An 18,827-nucleotide genomic window follows, 5' to 3' on the forward strand; every position below is an offset into this window, starting at 1 on the left:
CCCCTCTGTCTTGTCTTCTGCAGAGGGTCCAGCGGCGGAGCTCTTCACAATGAGTGGCGGGGTCAGGCCTGAGTGTGTCAATCAGGAAGCAGGGAGATATTAGCCTGCATCACAGGACAGCACACATTAATTATTCATCCATAACACCTCCTTATAAACACAGCTGGTTGTCACATGTGACCTCAGCCAGTTTAAGGACATTCAACAAAGTTAGACGTCACCATATGGACACTCTGGTTTTAGCCTCTGTGCGTCCCAATCAGCATGTTAATTTCACTTTCTGGCCTGGTGATGAATTAAGTTTAAGGATGTCCTCTATCTCCTCTCCAGAGATTCAACTTTTAATGGTAAATTCAAGTATTTTTAAATGACCTTTATCCTTTTTTGGTACAGTCACACAAATCTAGTGCACACAAGAGGGTTTACAAGAGTTCAGGGGGTGTATGGCTACCATTCACCACAGGGATCAATAGCAGGATATCACATTAAAGCCGTCTAGTCAGCGTGGTGTTATGTTCTTGCATCCCACTGTTTTCTCCCACTGTGAACCATCGTCCACCTAAATCCCCTCTTGTTCATTTTTTCCATTCCATCTGTCCTTGTATCAACTTCGGAGAATCTTATCCCGCTCCCTCCCCTCTCGCTCCTCTCTTTTAATCTCCCTGACTTTACAGTATCGCTTTGTCAGCTGGGTTTTGTCATCCTCTCCCTGTACTGTTACATCACATTTATCTTCGTTTTACGTATAAACCTGGCAGCTCATCACCTTTTAAAACCACCCCGAAGCATCTGTCCTACCCTCTCGGCTCCATCTGTGACTGCAGTCACACCTTCTGCCCCGTTTGTCCTGTTCCCACGTGCTGTAACCCCTCTCATCCCCCAACCCCTCATCTCTCTCTCTGGCCTCCCCCCTGTCTCCCTCCCCTCCCGCGTGGCCATGCTGGAGCGTATGTCCCGTCGCTCTCGCTCCCTGCTCTCCCTGACCTTGACCACTCTGGCTCTGGCCCTCTCCATCCTGGCTCTCTGCACCTCTTACTGGTGTGAGGGCACTCACAAGGTGGTCAAGCCCCTCTGCCTGTCGCCTGTCAAAATGAAGAACTGTGGTCAGAACAACAGCGAGCCTTACACCACAGGTACTGACACGTGACATTGTCTTTCACCTTTCCAAAAGTTGTTTTCTCATTGTGCTTCCTGTTGCTCAATTGTCTCTTTTATTGTTTCTTCTGATGTATATTATATCTCAGATTGCTCTTTTACTTTGATTGGCCCTTGGACATACATTTATGTACAAAAATACATTTTATTATCCTCTTTTTGATATTTTGACAATGATTTGTTTAAAAAAAAACATACAGCAATAATCCCCCTAAATAATCCCCCTAAAATGACCCACTAGAGGTGTGTGTTAGTGTCTGTATCCACAGAGACTCTGCCTCTGCCTGTATTTTCTTATTTTCTCATTATCTGGCTGTGTTTGGGATGCTGCTGGGGCAGCAGCCTTTGGGGAGTGGTGTGTAACTCCCAGCAAATAACAGCACAAAGGTTTTGAGGTCAGGACTCTATAAAAACGTAGTGATCAACAGTTACATGACTGTCTCTGTCTCTTTCCTTTGCTCTCTTTCTGTGAGAGCTGCAGAAAGAGATACATACACACACATACACACACACAGGCAGCGCAGAATGAGAATCACTTACTGTCCGTATTCACACAAAATCCAGTGGTGTGCAAAGATGTGGGTGTGTTTATTTGTGTTTAAGAATGTAAGTGCTGTGAAACAATCAGAAAATTATGTTGCATTTTTTTTATTTTGATTTTTTTTTTTCACTTTTACGTTCGCCCCTTGCCTCATACTCTCTCTCTACCTCTCAACCGCCGCTGCTCGTTCACTCTCTCTTGTTTGTTCAAAACTATGTGGGCAGAGTGGAGAAGTTCAATTACTGTTCAGCTAAACGGAAGAGTTTTAGTTAAGTTTTAGTTTTAGGAGAGAACGAAGTTGACTTATGTTTCTATTTAGGACTTTTTCTACCTAAAAAGAAAGCAACAAGTATGTAAATAACAACAAATATGTATATAGCAGCAATACAAGAAGTTTTCAAATCCTTTGATACTGCAGTGTGAAAATACTTGGCCATCATATTTTATAAGCTGATCATATGATTTTTTTTTAAATGTGGAATATTACTCTCCGAAGTAACTAAGTATAGCTGTCAAATAAATAAAGTGGAATGAAAAGCACAATATTTTTCACTGAAATGTAATGAAGTGAAGTTGCATAAAACAGAGGTACTCAAGTTAAGTACCTTAACTTTTACACAGTGTTTGAAAAATGAACTTCATATTCCACGCTGGTAAATAGGAGTATTTCAGAACCTCGAGATGGACTAAAGTAAAAAAAAAAAAAAAAAAAATAGTGTTAAGTTTCTTTCCTGGGGACTAAAAACAAGTGGATGAAACCACAGTGAGCACAGTAGCCACAAAAAGTTGCCAGGTGAATAATACCAATATGTGTTGCAACTTGTTCACAGGCATGAGATCATAGATTCATCCTACAATGACATCAACTGATATCTGTTGTTTTCTTGGAATTAGGCTTAAGAGTCAGGCATAATCTGAATGTCAAAACAGTTACTGACCACTTACTACTCATCATGATTACAGTTACCATTTTAGAGTGACTGTAATCAAATATTTGTATCATTGATGTACTTAAAGGGATAGTTGGGTTTTTTTAAGAGTGGTTGTATGGGGTACTTACCAATAGTCAGTGTATAAGCTACAGAAGATGGCAGTTTTCATGCCCCCAGTTTGGAGAAGAACTGCTGAGGACAGGGCGTGCAGCAAATCCAGCAAAAAACAGCAATTTTACCTACACAATACAGGTGTTGCCTCAATCGATTAGTTTATTTGCGGTATTGTGTGACTTTGGTGAATCTAAACTAATCCTTTAAAACGCAGAAGTCACACAATAACATAATCTAACCGATCGAGGCAGGTAGATTCCTACACCAGTACTCCTGCTGCTTCCCCAAACTGAGAGTGTGCCGACCACCATGTTCTTTAGGTAACAAAAAGTCTATGGATTAATACCTCATACAACTCCACATCAAATAATCCAAACACTCCCTTCAACCTTAACTCTTTTCTGGAGCTTTCAACTGCATCTCACAGCCTTCATCAGCAGATTTTTCTCAGTCAGACTCAGAGATGTGATTCAAAGGTCAAAGCTAATAAACATGAGCATCATGTACCAAATAAAGTGGATACTAAATGTGCATATTTCATCACGTTTGTTTGAATGCATTTTATTAGTTATTGCGTATCCTTCTTCCAAAATGTGCTGAAGATACAAAATCCATTTTTCAGATTTTGCCTTCTCCAAAATTTTGGCCTTGACTTTTGAACTTGATTACACAAGTATTGAATTTGTTGATCTTTGCACTGTATCACTACATAACAACCAATACCTCGAATTAATCTGACTGGATAAACTGACAGGCTTCTCTCCCACGTTCGAAACTGATTGTCCTTGGTTTGATGTTTTTAATCTCTTTTTTCCCATACCTTACCCCACGGTGAACTTAATTATGGCTTAGCATTAATCTGTGGGGTGTGAGGGGAGCTCCCAAAGGTTTACTCATCCATGGAGTAGCGGTTTACACTGCCTGCTGCCTGGTTTTTAATTTATCAAAAGATATGCTTAATCCACACTGAGATTAACAGCTCTTACTGCATAAAGGAATTATCTTTGATAACTGTGTGTACTTTGTTTACTTGTACAAAAAGATCTACCTGTACAGTGGGGGATTTTACTCTCCCTTATGCTTCTAAACCAGATTTACAAACACAACACACACGTGGGATGACAAGGTGCTGGCTGACAAACTTGCATGTGACTGCAAAACACAGAGGCATGTTACTTTTGGGGCAGTGGTGTGATTAACAGACTTGTAGGTGTTTTGTGCTCACTGTTTTGTAACCGTCTGTCATTGTAAATATTCTTTAATTTCCAGTTGAACCTCCAGTAATTCTCCATCCCACACACATGCATGCAAAGTGGGTTTGTTATTTCATTATCCCCTCTGACTGTTTGGCGTAATATGTTTTTGACAATGGAAAATACTCAGCCAAAGAACCTATTGGATGTTGGAAGGCATGCTTGTATTTGGTCATTTGGAGCAGGATGATTGCTTTACCTCTGACAGGGCTATTTGCAGTGTTGTCCAGAACCGTTCATTTGATCAACTTCACAGTCAAAACTATTCCTCCTTCAGACCTTAGAAATACACCTGCCAAGTACGTAGTTGATTGAATGTACGGTTGTTGAGAAATGTGAGGAACTTTCATACACTCATGCTGCTACAACGCCATCCATTGGCCAAATATATCAAACTGGATAAGGTCACTCTACTCTGCCTCACTGGATGTAGACTATGGGTATAAGCCTGCCACTGGCTGCCTGTTTCAAAAGACATACACCATATCTGCTATCTCTTTCTTCAAAGTCTCCATTGGTCCCTATAGCAAACAACAACAACCTCAGAGCTGGCAACGTAGACACTAAAAATGGCAAGTTAGCACCTGGTTGCTACCAGTATGAATGTAAATAAGCTAGTAGTACTTATCTTTTTTTTTTCTTTTTTTTTTTTTACTGGGATTTAGCCTTTTTAATACTGGTGGTTGCCTCTCCATGTGCAATTGTTCCGCAAAAACAAGTTCCACAAACACTATTTTGTACTGGCACTGATGCTGCATCCTGGGCTTAGTGCCACCCAAGATGATTTTATTTCCCCATATAGCAGAATGATCAGGTCAGGATCGGGAGCCAGACCTTTGTCCAGCACTGAGCACTGTGGAGATAGGCGTGGCTATGCAAGACTATCATACAGCTGAGGTCAATATTATTAGCTCCTTAAGAACTGACCTTTTTACTGAACCATAGCACAAACCACTGTTGTGCAATGATGTGTAAAGCTCAAAGCTTGTAAAATTAAATTAAAACTGAGGGTTATCTTCCAATTTACACACAGCATAAAAACTTCAGTGAGGGTTTGAGCTGTCACTTGAGAAAGCATCAGCTTCACAAAAAAAAATCAATTCAGACTTGAGAAGAAGAATTGTTGATGCTCACAAAGAAAGAGAAGGATATACAAAGTTATCACAGCATTTACAAGCGTCAAGAACTGGAGTGAGAAGTATCATCGAGAAATTCAAAGAGAGACACACAGTACAGAACAAGGCTGGCAGAGGTAGGAAGTGAAAGATTTTAAAGACTCTGGAAAGAAAACTAGTGAGAGATATGTCTAAAGACCCCAGAACAACTGTCAAGACACTATAAGTCTTAGCCAAGTCGGGAATTGTAGTCTGAAAGAAGACAATCACTAGAGCTCTGCACAGGAATGGACTGCGAGGTTGCAGACCAAGAAAAACTCCACTTCTGCAGAAGAGACACCTTCAAGCCAGACTGAAGTACAACCTGGAGAAAGCTTATGCATACTGGAAGTGTGAGCTAGAGCTCTTTGGCCATAGAGACGTTGCTTATGTTTTGAAGAAAGAAGGGAGAGACGTATAACCCAAAAAACACCGTCCCCACAGTGAAACACAGTGATGAGAGTATTAAGTTGTGGGGATGCTTCAGTGTGTCTGGAACTGGGAATCTCATTAAGATAGAAGAAATCATTAAGAAAGAAGGATATGTGAAGATTTTGAAAGAAAACCTCAAATAATCAGCAGCAAAACTGGGTCTAAGTCATCACATTGTCTTCCAACAAGACAATGACCCAGAACATACGTCACTCCTGGTGAAGAACTACCTCCAGAAGATCAAAGTGAATGTTATTGACTGGCCTGCACAAAGCCATGACTTGAATCCCATTGAAAATCTGTGGGGTGAACTGAAGACCAAGGTCCATCCCAGAAGACCATCAGATCTGAAGGAGCTTGAGAGATTCGCCAAAGAAGAATGGGCGATACACCCACCAAGTGTAAAGATGATGAACAGTTGTCAAGATAATGGAGGGACATATAGACAGACATAGATAGAGTCCTTCCATTATAGACAGGTGCACCTCTGTGTGTTCTGCTTGCACATGCACATACTGTACTGGATGTTTGTGTTTTTGAGTGCATTAGTTGTTAATGCTCGCCCCTCAAAGCAATCAAATCCGGATTTTGTTTGATGTTTGCATGATATTGCTGCTATGTACATGGGTTGGTGTGTGTATGTCTAAAGAGACACGAAGAAACGGTCAACCTAGTGCATTTTTGGTTTTGCTCTATTATCCATGGTATATGAAGCTACACAAATGTCCCTAAAACACTTTTCTCTTTGTCATCCCGTTGTGCTGTCATCACACAGAGAGTCCCACTCAGAATCCATTCAACCGCACACTGTCTCCAGCCAGAAGGGAAGAACTGGCCAAGATCAGACAGAGGCAGCTGGCCAATGCTGTTCACTACATCTGGGAGACAGGAGAAGACAAGTTTGCTTTCAGATACTTCCACACTGGTTTCTGGGAAAGCTGTGAAAAACACAGTGATGGTGAGACAACAAAGCACACGTCCAATCACATAAATACACTTGCCGTTGATCACAATATTTGTTATACTGTTATACTAGTTGTATTTTCATGTATTAGCTCATGGATCAGCTGTCCACAAAATCTTTTCATTTCAACTCAAAGGACAATGTTTTCTATTCTCATTTTCATTGGCAGGGGAGAAATGTCGAAGCTTTATAGATTTGACACCTGGAGAAACACAAGGTGAATATCAGTCCTATATTGTGATATTTAGCCCCTTTCAAAAAATATTTTTTCTGTCTGTATGCCAATTGTGTATATATTTTCAAATGTTGCAGGTGTGCTCTGGCTGTCAGTTATTTCAGAGTTTACATACATCGGTCTGCTGGGGATGGGCTTCTTACTGATGTGGCTGGAAGTCCTGTGTTCTCATAAAGAGATGCACTCGCTAAAAATCAATGCTTATGCAGCAATCTGTACTGTGTTATCAGGTGAGACTTACCTTTAGTTTTACATTACTTATATGCACCTCCTCCATATATGAGTTTGTGACTGGGGCAGGGCCTTTTTGTGCAGAGTTTGCATGTTTTCCTCGTGTCCGCATGGTTTCTCTGCGGGTACTCCCGTCTTCCTCCCACAATCTTTGTTTTTAAACATAAGACTCATTTATGCTCTATGAAAATAAATGTCTGTTTAAAACTATGTAACAGTCACTGGCCACACACTTCCATGTGTCATTTATGTTGGCATGGATGTTAAGTGATACAGCCACCAGAGGGGGCTGCTCAGAGTCAAGTTACCCCAAAAAGAAGAAGAGGAGTCAAAAGTTTCAGACAGTCACAAACATGATAATGCTGGAGGAAGTTGTAATCATGTCCCCAGAGGAACGGCCAGGATTTGAAGCCAATTTGACAAAGTGGCCAGCCAACATCATCATAAAAAGACTTACACTGCAAAAGAAACGTCTGTAAAATGGAGGATACTTTTGTTGATATGTTGAAGCTCCGACATGAAAGTTGGCTTCTTGCACCACTGAGCAACCCTCATAGGAATGAACGGAGGCCCATCTCCAACACTGTATCACATTCTCCTTAGTACGTCTATGGTTGTAATAATATACCTCTTGACAAAGAGGCAAAAGCTTTGTAACGGCATTTTCTCTTCTCTTATTACAGCCTCCTCCAGCTTCACCGTGTTTGTTGCCACAAACTTATGACTCTTCTTCTTTGGAGTAACTTTTGACTGAGAGGCGCTTCTTGTAAATGTATTGCTTAACATTCATGCCAATGTAAAGGACAGGTGGAAGTATGTGGACAGTGACAGTTACAGCATTTGAAATGGACATATCTATTTTCAAAAGGGGGCATAAATGAGCTAAATCAAGCTTTTGGAAAAACTTGCACAAATCTGGATGAAATGAACGTAGTGTGCGGACAGAAGGCTATGTGCAATCCATATCATTATGCATTAATGAAGATATTTGTTTCATTCCCACATGTAGGTCTTCTTGGGATGGTGGCCCATATGATGTACACGACAGTATTTCAGATGACGGTCATTGTGGGCCCCAAAGACTGGAGGCCTCAGTCCTGGGACTATGGCTGGTCATTTGCGTAGGTGGCTGCCCTTCAGTCAGCATACAAGCCTGTGCTATTCAAGCATGTACATAAAAAACTTGTCATTTCCAGGATATGACGATATGCTTCTTTTCTCCTCTATTCCCAGTCTTGCCTGGGTGTCATTCAGTTGCTGTATGGGAGCCGCTGTGGTCACGCTCAACTCCTACACAAAGACAATCATCGAGCTCCGTCGCAGACAGAGGCTCCGGTTGGAGGAAGCGAGAGCCGCCACTCATGCTCCTTCCTACGACGAGGTTGTTCCAGGAGGCGGGCTTTACTCTGTCAGCGGCCTGTTGCAGTGTCCAGACGGCATGATTGATGTGGCATGGGCGCCGAACGGCAGCATGGTTGGAGTGGGAAATGGGGATGTACCGACGCTGGTTTTAGTAGGAGGGTGTGGCCCAGAGGGGTGTGAGGACTGTGAGAGAGAGATGGATGAGATGGATGAGGCCATGGACCGAGTTGATTCGCCTTGTTAGGGGATCATTCATATTCATCAACTGAAAGGGCTGAAAAACGGAAAGACATTGTTGCCGTGCTGGAGAAGGACCATGTGAGCAAACACATCCTGTTTTTCTTTTCTTCTATTTTGACTTTCAATGAAGTTGGGACTAATTTCGCTTGAAGCTCAGTGAAATCATATCAAGATGTAAAGACTACGATGTATTTATAGTTCACACTGACATGCATGTTTTCTGGATGTTTCTCAGTGCCTCAGGGTAGGAAAGTAAATGTATGTCTCTATATGTAAATGCACATAAATGTTTATATTATTTTATTGCTTATATTTTAACATGCAATGTATCAGGACAAAAGTCAGCTCAATGAGCTTTTCAATGCATAGATGGCATGAGTGTTTATCCTCCTGCTGATACCTGAATAGAACAGCCTGTTCTTTAGAGTAAAGTATTTGTTTATGGTTTGTATGATAGGGACAGACAATATAAACAGACAAAAGGAAAACAGCTATCCGATGACCCGTCCCTAGAGGGGTTTTCATGAAAACAAGTAACTGAAATAGTGAGGTAAAAAGAAGGTATGACAAGATATCATAAAGCTAATTAAAAGCTGAGCAAAACACAATAAAGCACAAAGTTGAAGACAAGTTTGTTGCTGAATTAACCAGGATCTTAAAGTGGTGAAGTCTGCAGAACATTTCAAGTGATCAGGTAGCGAGTTCCACGACTTTGCTGCAGCTGTCTGAGCAAAAGATTTTTTTTTTACTAAACTTTATAATATATAACTTTATAATTGTGACTTGAGGCTGCTCTAATAGACCTGCTGCAGCTCTGTAAGTTCTTGATGTATTCACAGAGAGGCTGAGGGGCAAGTCCATTTAAACATTTAACTTAAAATCTTTTATTTACTTAAAATCCAGCAATGATGGTACTTTATTTGCTTTTTGGCCACGATTTACAAAGCCTAATTATAAAAGCACTCGTTGGATTTAATTACTAAATGGTTGGCGTGGGACCAGTTAGTCAAACCATCAGACGGATGAGAGAATGTCATTGAATTTTGAAACAACAAGGCACAATCAAATGTCAAGCACTTTTTTTTATCATCTTAAAGCAGCGAAGGTTAGCCTTGAATGCTTTACAAAACTTTTAAGCGTGACTTTTAAATTTTAATTTTGAGAGAGTCTGTTTGTTGTTCAATGGACTCACCTTTAATTCTCAAGTTAAATGATTCTGTTGCAGGTAGCTTCTTGAAAGGAAAACATTCAGACTGTTTTCTTAGTTTCAAGCAGGCAGCATCAAGCCTCCAAGTTTGCGGTTAGTTTTTTCTGCAATAGCATCACAGATTTTGGCAGAAGGCTGTGTCGTCAGAGTACATCTGCAGACATGTATCAGGGCATATTTCAGTAAGGTCGCCGATATGGAAATTGAAAAGAATGGGACCCAAAATAGTTCCTTTGGGGATTCCTCTTTCAATTTTGTGAAAAGCAGATTTGATGTTGTTGTTAATCACAACACACTGTTTGTGACCCTTTGAATACAACTCAAAGAGAAAAAATATAATCTCATTTATCTGAGTGGGACTTTCATTTTTCAAGCTCGCCTCCCTCCCGTCACAAACTTTTCACAGACAGATGCAGCATTTGGATGCAATGTATGTATACCAGAAGGTACAACAAACATGGTCTCTCTGCAGCTGCACAGACAAACCCATAAGATAGACACATAGAGATAGAAAGATTACAGAGATTTTGAAAAGTCTGCTCTCTGATGTTGAACAGAAGATTATGTGTAAACCAGTAATCCCGAGTTGGATGAAACCAAGGAGGAGCAGAGTGAGGAGAGATGGTAGGCATGTGAAGGGATGGAGATGGAGAGGGGTGGGGCGAGTCGATGGGGGTCAGACTGAAAGTTGGACAGAAATGCAGGCATGCACACCCACAGACTAAACATCACACTTTCAGGGAAATAGCAGTTTGCAAACAGATATTACATTGTGGTATTTACATTCACCTTAAATGTGTGTAGGTTATACATTTGGGATAATCCTGGATTTACTGTCTGGGGGAGACAATTGAAAACTTAAAACCTCAAGCACCAGTTTTGTCAGCCACCAGCATTATGTTATACAGTATGTTTCTAGGTCATAGGAGATTTTTTTTTTTTTTTGGTAAAGATAAATTAATTGATTTTCAAAGCACAGATGTATGAGAAAAACTTTAATTTATTGTACAATGAATAATATGCAACACTTCAGAGCTACAACTTCTATTAAGACATTTCGAGTTCTGTAAAAAAGCTTTAACGAGCTAAAAGTCAGGTATGATACTATAATATAATTATTAATAATAACATTAAAGGTATAATATGCAGGATTTTCCTTAAAAAATGTACACACTCATACAAAAATAAATCTCTCTCAATCATCGCTTATGCAGAGACCCTGCCGTCTGCCTGTATATATATATTTTTTTTCACTACTGAGTGCTGAGTTCAGGTGTCAACCCTGGTACAGTGGTGTATAGCCAGGTGCACAGGCAGTGAGGTAGGGATTCTACAAAAACATAGCAACGAGTTGTTACATTGCTGTGACCATCTCTCTACCCTGCTCTCTGTCTATGAGAGCAGCAGAGAGAGATACACAAATACACAGACACACACACACACACACACAGGCACAGCAGACAGAACGCAGTGGAAAGGATATTGCATGTAGCATCTTCCTCCTGATGTAGGTTTTTTTTTTTGTGCTTCAGAGTGTAAAACAATCAGTCAATCAATAACGTTTCATTTTTCTTATTCTCTGTTCTGTTTTCGCTGCTTCTCTTTCAATTCACCCCCAAGCTTGTTTGACCATTGTTGCTGTCTCTCTCCTGTTCTCATTCATTCAGCCGGGGAGGAAGGGTCAACTCTGAAAGATGTGTTTACAAACAGCAACGGACAAATCCTGCATACTATACCTTTAATTTCTCCAGAGCCAAAATTTCATTCAAACCATTTAAGAGTTTAACAGTGAGACAATATTTACCATACACTTTCTTCATACTGTATAGATATATATGTTATGTATCTCATCAATATAGTCACCATGAATATTCCTCCTTTTAACTGTACACATTTTAAAACACTATACCAAAACTGACTGCCCCATTTTGCTCTGTGCTCCAATAACAGTTGAGCAAACTTAGTGCTTCGGTCAACTTTCTCTTTCTCCTGTAAAAGCAACATATAGGGTCTCAACTTAGCTAGCTGAGCTAATGTTAGCAAAACACTAGCTAGCTCACCGATGATGTGGATTTGCTAGCTAGTTAGCTAGAATTTTGCTAATATTAGCTAATTTAAGATGTGAATATAAGTTGCTTTTACACGTCCTGCAGCACCATCTTCAAATGTTGGTTTTCTTTTCAAAACAGATGAGCCTAACAAATAGCATATCTACGTGTAAGAGACAGGGAAGGAGAAAGTCGATAGAGTCAGTTGGTCTCTTTTAGTCTCTATTTGATATAAATGCATTGACAAACATTAGTGAAACAATGAAATAACATAAATGAAACTTACTGAAAAGTTAGTTGCAACCAAGACACTGGAGAGAAGAGTATTTACACAGGAGAGAGGAGTGAGCAGGAGGGAGGAGAAATCATATGAGGCTTGGTGGGAGAGCAGGAAAATTCAAAAGTTTTAAAGAAAGGAAAGAGTCTAATGAGAGAAAGGAGAGGAGATGAAGAAGGAATGATTTATTGTTTGATTGGTTCGTAGTGGATAAGACGCATTGCATTCTCATTTTCAATCACTCCTTTGATGAACTCGCCTTCAGCCAGCCGCTCTGCATGAAGAGAAAAAAGAAAGAGGACGAGATGTTACAGTGGGAGGAAAATGGTGAACAACATATACAGCATGGAGTGTGGGGTAAATATGAGGTTGAATAATGAGTCTTCTCTAAGAAATCCGGTCTTATCTCCTGTGTTGGTGTGCTTATGTTTTTGTGTGTGTCGCAGTAGCATGCAATGCAGTGCGGTCACTTGAGGTTTCGTGGTCCATGGCTGGTACATACACAACAAAGCTTGCATGACAGAAGTGATGCTGTAACTGGGGATGTGCCCCCAGGTGGATTTATACTTGGACTATTATTAAGCCAAACAGCTGATTGTAAAATGTAATCTTCACGACAGGATGTAAGAACAGCTGCTGAGGAAAGGTAGTAAGAGCTTACACAGATTTTCTCTCTCTTATGTCCTGACTAACATAAGTACATAGCGATGAGAACACAGTGACCTATCATTCACCGCGGGGGCACAATTTATATGCACATGTGTTGGATCATGTGTTATTTCCCTCACCGTTGTCTTTCTTTTCAAAGTAAGACCACAGCTTGTTGGCTCTCTTCTCGGGTGTGTTCTCATCCGCTGGTAGCTTGCTCTGCTCCTCCTTGGGGATCAGCTTAAATATGGCCTGGGAGGGGGTTGGGTAAAAGATTGGTGATAAATGCTGCATCATTTCTCTGACAGATATAATGTATGGAACGTCAAAACAGAACATAAAACAAATGTGTTCAAGCTGAGAAGCATGTAGCCTGTAGGACAAGTGAGTAAGATCAAGGCCTTTTTAAGTTAATTAGTGTCCTGAATGCATGTGTCATTTATCAAGCTTCTGATGCAAAACAACTTGACATTTAGAGAAAGACTTTCTCCTCATGATTTTCTTACATCTAGTAGATTACTGTTATTAGCCATTGTATCCTCTGTGCAATTTGGCTGAATACAACCAAATCAACTAGTCTGCAATTAAATCTTGCGTAAAATATAGCCTGCAATACCGACATGACAGTTGATCTGCCTTCCAAATGCAGCTGCTAGAGCAATACTCGAGGGCTTGACCATGATAATTTACACACAATTTAAAAATCCACTGCTTGTGTCGAAATTAATAATCAAGCAGCCCACGGCAGCGGCACATTCAGGCCTGTGTGTCATTTTCCAGAGATAGTTAATCTGCAATGGGCCACTTGGAATCCAGCGGATTGTAAATGACTGTGCACTTTAGGTTCAGGTCTTTAAGTGTGTGTCCCACTTAGAGAGGAAGCACTCATCTCCCACATTTAAGACACCTAGATTAACATGGATTAGTGCCAAGACTCAGGCCACAGGCCAAACACCAAGATCTCGTTTCTCCCTGGACTGTCCCTCCATCTTGCCCCTCTGATCTTGTAGTCTGAATAGTTCACAGACAGTTGGTCAGATATAAAAAAAATTAAACCAGATGTGTATCAAGCAGACACATGTGGATACCTTGAGAGACATAATGTGTTTACACCGTCTCTTAACTAGTCTAATATATCCATGTAGTAAACTATACTAGACTAAATTATTATTGGCTCCTCCTGCTTTCCTCACTTACTTGTTCCCACTTCAACCATGAAAACAGATATCACTGGATTATCTTTATGTAATATGGATGTTAGCCTCTGTGCATATAGCAGATCTGTTTTTGCCCAACTCTTCACAGACTCAAATTTTGTTATAAGTTGTTGAACTCTTGGCAGGGTGGCTTTAAAATGTAGCTATTTTGTGCAACGGTTGTAAACATGATGCATATGGACTCAGGCCAGTTGGCCAGGAATTAAATCCCATTACAATGCCAGCTGGATCCTCGGCTGATCTGTCTAAACCTCTTACAATTCTATTTCTCTTGTCTTAAAACTTTACAACGTCCATCACACTGATTTTTCATCATAAGAAAACAATGGCTAACAAGTCTTTAACAGTAATTTGCATTAATAGATCTAACAGTCCAAACAGGCAGCCTCATGAATAAAAGAAACCTGGACTACAATCAGGGATGATGGGCAGACCCTCTTGTGGAGTAGCCTTACTTAAGAGTAGGGCTGTCTACATTGTCTACGAGCTAAACCTGTAATCACAGAGATTATCAGGAGTTTGGGGCTCAAATAGGTTGGCTAATTGGGCTGCAAATTAGTACTGGGACCTACATATTATGAGAGGGATGGTCACTTTCCAATAAATAGCAACTCATCTTTATGAATGATAAAGGGAGTGGGCAAAATACCAAGAAAATCTGATGATGTGACGCAGTCCAACAATAATCTTCCCAAGCTATTTCCTCAAAAATGATCATATAGTTAAATCAACACATCAAAATTTTAATGAATATTATACACCTAAAATTTAGTTTTCATCGCAGGGCAATTGCAATGAAAGGGCATTAGATTATATAATGTCAAATAATCACCTTATTTTGTCTTTCTGTAGCAGCTTTGATGACTCAGAATAAAATTTTCCCCGCAGGACTTCAAACAACAGCACACCTTGAATTTCTGATATTATATGTTTATAGCAGCAATACAGATGAACATTATGGTAAAAATAAAACAGTGTTTCTGTCTTTAGCACTTCTAGTAAACATAGTTTGACACTGCTCCCCATATGAGAACATGAATGTTCAGAAATTAATCTCTCTCTGGGGAGAACAAGATAATAACCACGATGTGGAAATACTGAAAATCAATAACTGCTTTTTATCTTACTAGAAACATGGTTACAATGTTTCATCCTATTGTCTTACACATGTATCCTCCTCACCTGGCAGATCTCTGTCACCTCTGTCTTGTTGATGTATCCGTTCTTGTCCACATCAAACAGCGAAAAGGCCCACTCCAGTTTTCGGGTCGTCTTCCCAGTGGAGGTCATGTGCAGTGCAATGATGTATTCCTTGAAGTCCAAAGTGCCGTCATCGTTGGTGTCGAAAGAGCGAAACACATGCCGTGCGTAGCTCTTGGCATCACTTTCAGGAAAGAAGCGCATGTAGATCTGCTCAAACTCTTCTGGCGTGATGCGCCCCGTCGGGCACTGCTTCTGAAAGTTCTCATACCACTGACTGATCTCATTTTCAGTGAATTTGGTGCTGAGCTTCAGGTCCTCCAGGATCTCCTTTGATAACGCGCTACTGGTGGTATTTCCCATGGCAGTTGCTCTTAGTATCTTAGTAATGTGTCTAACTCACCGGCAAATATTTGCCACCTGAGTTTTCCTTCTCCTGCGCCACCTGAACTTCTCTTCTGTTCAAGGTATATTTTACTTCACTGGCTTCACCTCCCCTGTTGATGTTAGAGGCCAAACAAAACCCTGCAAGTAAAAATAAAAACATTTAGATATATGGTACAATCATTTAACAAATCATATATTTATTGATACTTAATCAATTTTAATGTGAGTATGATCAGAAATGTAGAGAGAACTCACCTGTGTGTCCTGCGATAAGATGGTGGCTTGTGAAATGAGCGTCTGTCTCGACAGTAAGACAGTGAGAGATAAGGAGGGCAGGGGGAAACACACTCCTACCGTGGGCGACGACTGGGTTAATTCTGTTAATACGGGATTTAAGGTGGCTGAGCTCTTGACTAAAATGAACCCCTGTATCCTAATTTTCTCTATTGGGTCTGGACATCTAGAAAGATCTACAGTGTCTGACAGTGTTGAGTTCATTCCTCCGTTAAATTATCTATTATCTATAAACAGCAGGAAATCTGAGTTATTTCTTGAGGTAGTGTAACCAAAAAGTTAATAGTCTTACTTCATTAGTCAATATTAATCAATCTACAGGGGTTCCATGCATTTCACTATATCATTCATCAAATAAAGAAGTAGAGTGCTTCAGAATTACACAAACCTAAACATTACTTTCATACACTGGGCAACAGATTATCAGACATATTCTTGGAAATTCAGTTAACACGGCCCCAGGTGGGTTTTCAGAACTAGCTTTAGTCTTTCCAGCAGCATAACAGCTATTTCGGTTGTGGCCTTTCAATGGGTTTAGTTGACCACTGACATCTAATTCTAGACCACCATCTGTCCAGGCAGTTTAGCTCCCTGCCCCGCCCACCTTCACCTCCAATCCCACCTACGCCCCTCACATCCTCGTCATTGCCGGCCTCCCCTGTACCATACATGACCTCCTTCCTGTCCTAGCAATGTTGCCCTCCTTTCTGTGACTTTTCTGCCCCTAGACTTGGTTTGTTTTACTGGGCTAAGTGTTAAAATGCGTTGCCCCTCTTTTTTTGTTCTGCAAAATTCTGATGTTTTTTTTTGGGCTACCAAATTGTCTTTCTTTATAGCCTTTGACTTTTACCGCCAAAAAATACCGCCTCGTGCAATAAAGGTGTCCTGTTTTATGTGATGCACTGCACACATACATGCAAATAAGAAGTTTGCTTTAATTTTTACTGGTTTGAACTTTTCTACCCAGCCCTCTGGGCCTTAAATTCATTTCAATTCAAATAATTAACCTTATTAATAAACAATAACAATACAAAAGAGCATGGAGAGCAAGAGGAGCTATGAAAGGTAGGTAAGAGTGATATAAGAGAAAAACCAACGACAAATTAATTTTTAATTAATAAACATCAATGACATGAGGGACAGGGGGCTCACAGAGTTGAGCTCATGGCAGGCTGCAAAACACAAAAATATTCAGTTTAATATGATAATAAACAAAGAAAAAAAGCCTCTCAAAACATATTTGAGAGTCTGAAACAGAATTACTGCCATTTTGCACAAAACATTTGTTTAACAATTAATAGATTATCTAAATTGTTTATTTATTTTTTGTTGTCAGGTTTACTTGCTCAACAGGGCATTTTATTTGCTCCTAGCAAGCGGGCGACACTTATTGCAGGAGACGGGAAGTCTCTCCGAGTCACTTGGGTAGTTTGTTATTTTTATAAAAATAATGGTTTCTAATACTTTCAAGTTGGTAACACTGAGTCAGGAAGTGCAGCTCTGTCTAAACTGTGTTCCGCATTTCTCTCTATATGATCTCAGTCATTCTGTAAACAGGCAGCACCTTACAGGAGAGGTCACAGTAATCACACACATTAAACTTACCTAATGACACTTTGCTGGCTGACACATTTACATCATCAGTCTGTTTTATTTGTGTCTGCAAGTATTACCTCAGTTGACTGATTGTTTCTGACTGACTTAGCATGGAGGTGGGGGTGTATGGCAGAGTTCATGAGTTACATGTGCACAAAGTTGTGGTAGCTGAAAGAAGACAGAGGGAAGTGTAAGTGGACAACGTTCGTAGCGCTTCTCACATATACTCTGCTTATCTTACTATATGATTATCATGTCGTATAATTGCAGCAGGGCTCTCTTTGCTCCATAAACATGCGCAGTGAGTCCATCTATCGGATTACCACTGCCCTGTCCCGTCCCACCACAATCCAACACTCAGCCAATTACCATCATCATCATCCTGTGAGCGCCATGGCAAATAGAATTACCCCCTCCTCTCCACAAAACAATCCCTGACATCTGACCTATACCCTCGGCTCGGCTAATTGGTAAAGCTAGAACAAGCAAGGATTTGTGGTCACTTCTGAAATGTTTTTCTACCTGTGGACAAGGTCAGCACTCATGTAATGTGGACATCTAAGTGCAATCTATGGCGCTGAAGCCCAACAATGACACAATGATGAAATGAGAAGGTCTTTATAGCAGCGTATTACATTGCTTTGAAATACTAAGTAGAATAGATATTTCTTTTGCAGGCAGCAATATTAAAAAAATAGTGCAGCAACGGGTGAAAGTTTCTCAATAGTAGAAGTTAACACATCTAAAAATATCTGCAATCCGGCTAGTGACTCACTACTGGCAGCATTCCAGTTGGCCAGCATTTTAACCAATTAACTGGCAGTATCAAACTTCATCTGTGTTACAGCATCGGCCAGGGAGCCAACTCTACGTCAGCACTTGACATATATACTGCAAATCTGCTCCGTGCAGTGTCAGCGTGGCTGGTTAGGCCCATTCATTCATGTACTTCATACACTGTAACAGAACCAAGCAGACAAGGAGTTTGTTTGCAATTAGTTTTCCAAGGTTTGTTTCATTTTTAATTTGTGTGTGATTATTAATGGTTATTTTGCAAATGAACAACCCAGTAACAGCGTGAACTCTAAAACATTTTCTCTATAACAGCAGTAACTCTCAATCCTATAAATTCCCGAGATAGTCACAAGGTTTAATAGCACACCTCATGCCCCAAAGTTGTAGGAGTAACAGCTCTGATGATTCACATTCAGACAACTTTATTGATCCCAAATAGGGCAATTCATTTGCAGCTTACGCAACTACTGTACACAACTCCAATACAAGACTCACAAGCAAAGGAAAAGTAGTAATATGTCAGAGGAAGCAGATCAACAGACAAT

General features: G+C 40.4%; 2 protein-coding genes across 2 annotated transcripts; one reads left to right on the forward strand and one right to left on the reverse strand.

Annotated features, from left to right (window-relative positions):
• The first annotated feature begins 799 nt into the window (after positions 1-799).
• LOC146321457 (germ cell-specific gene 1-like protein) lies at positions 800-8,659 on the forward strand. The gene is made up of 6 exons (XM_084726618.1): positions 800-1,133; positions 6,357-6,539; positions 6,715-6,762; positions 6,858-7,010; positions 8,021-8,132; positions 8,245-8,659. The coding sequence occupies exons 1-6, from the start codon at positions 938-940 to the stop codon at positions 8,615-8,617; spliced, it is 1,065 nt and encodes a 354-aa protein (XP_084582744.1). The 5' UTR covers positions 800-937; the 3' UTR covers positions 8,618-8,659.
• A 2,422-nt stretch (positions 8,660-11,081) lies between these two features.
• On the reverse strand, positions 11,082-16,115 carry rcvrn2 (recoverin 2). The gene is made up of 4 exons (XM_084726619.1): positions 15,853-16,115; positions 15,193-15,735; positions 12,934-13,045; positions 11,082-12,419 (listed from the first exon to the last, which is right to left on the reverse strand). The coding sequence occupies exons 2-4, from the start codon at positions 15,571-15,573 to the stop codon at positions 12,331-12,333; spliced, it is 582 nt and encodes a 193-aa protein (XP_084582745.1). The 5' UTR covers positions 15,574-15,735; positions 15,853-16,115; the 3' UTR covers positions 11,082-12,330.
• Positions 16,116-18,827: the final 2,712 nt, after the last annotated feature.

Source organism: Lutjanus erythropterus, chromosome 9 (assembly GCF_056507025.1).
Source record: "Lutjanus erythropterus isolate fLutEry1 chromosome 9, fLutEry1.hap2, whole genome shotgun sequence".
In the NCBI taxonomy this organism is placed as follows: domain Eukaryota; kingdom Metazoa; phylum Chordata; class Actinopteri; order Lutjaniformes; family Lutjanidae; genus Lutjanus; species Lutjanus erythropterus.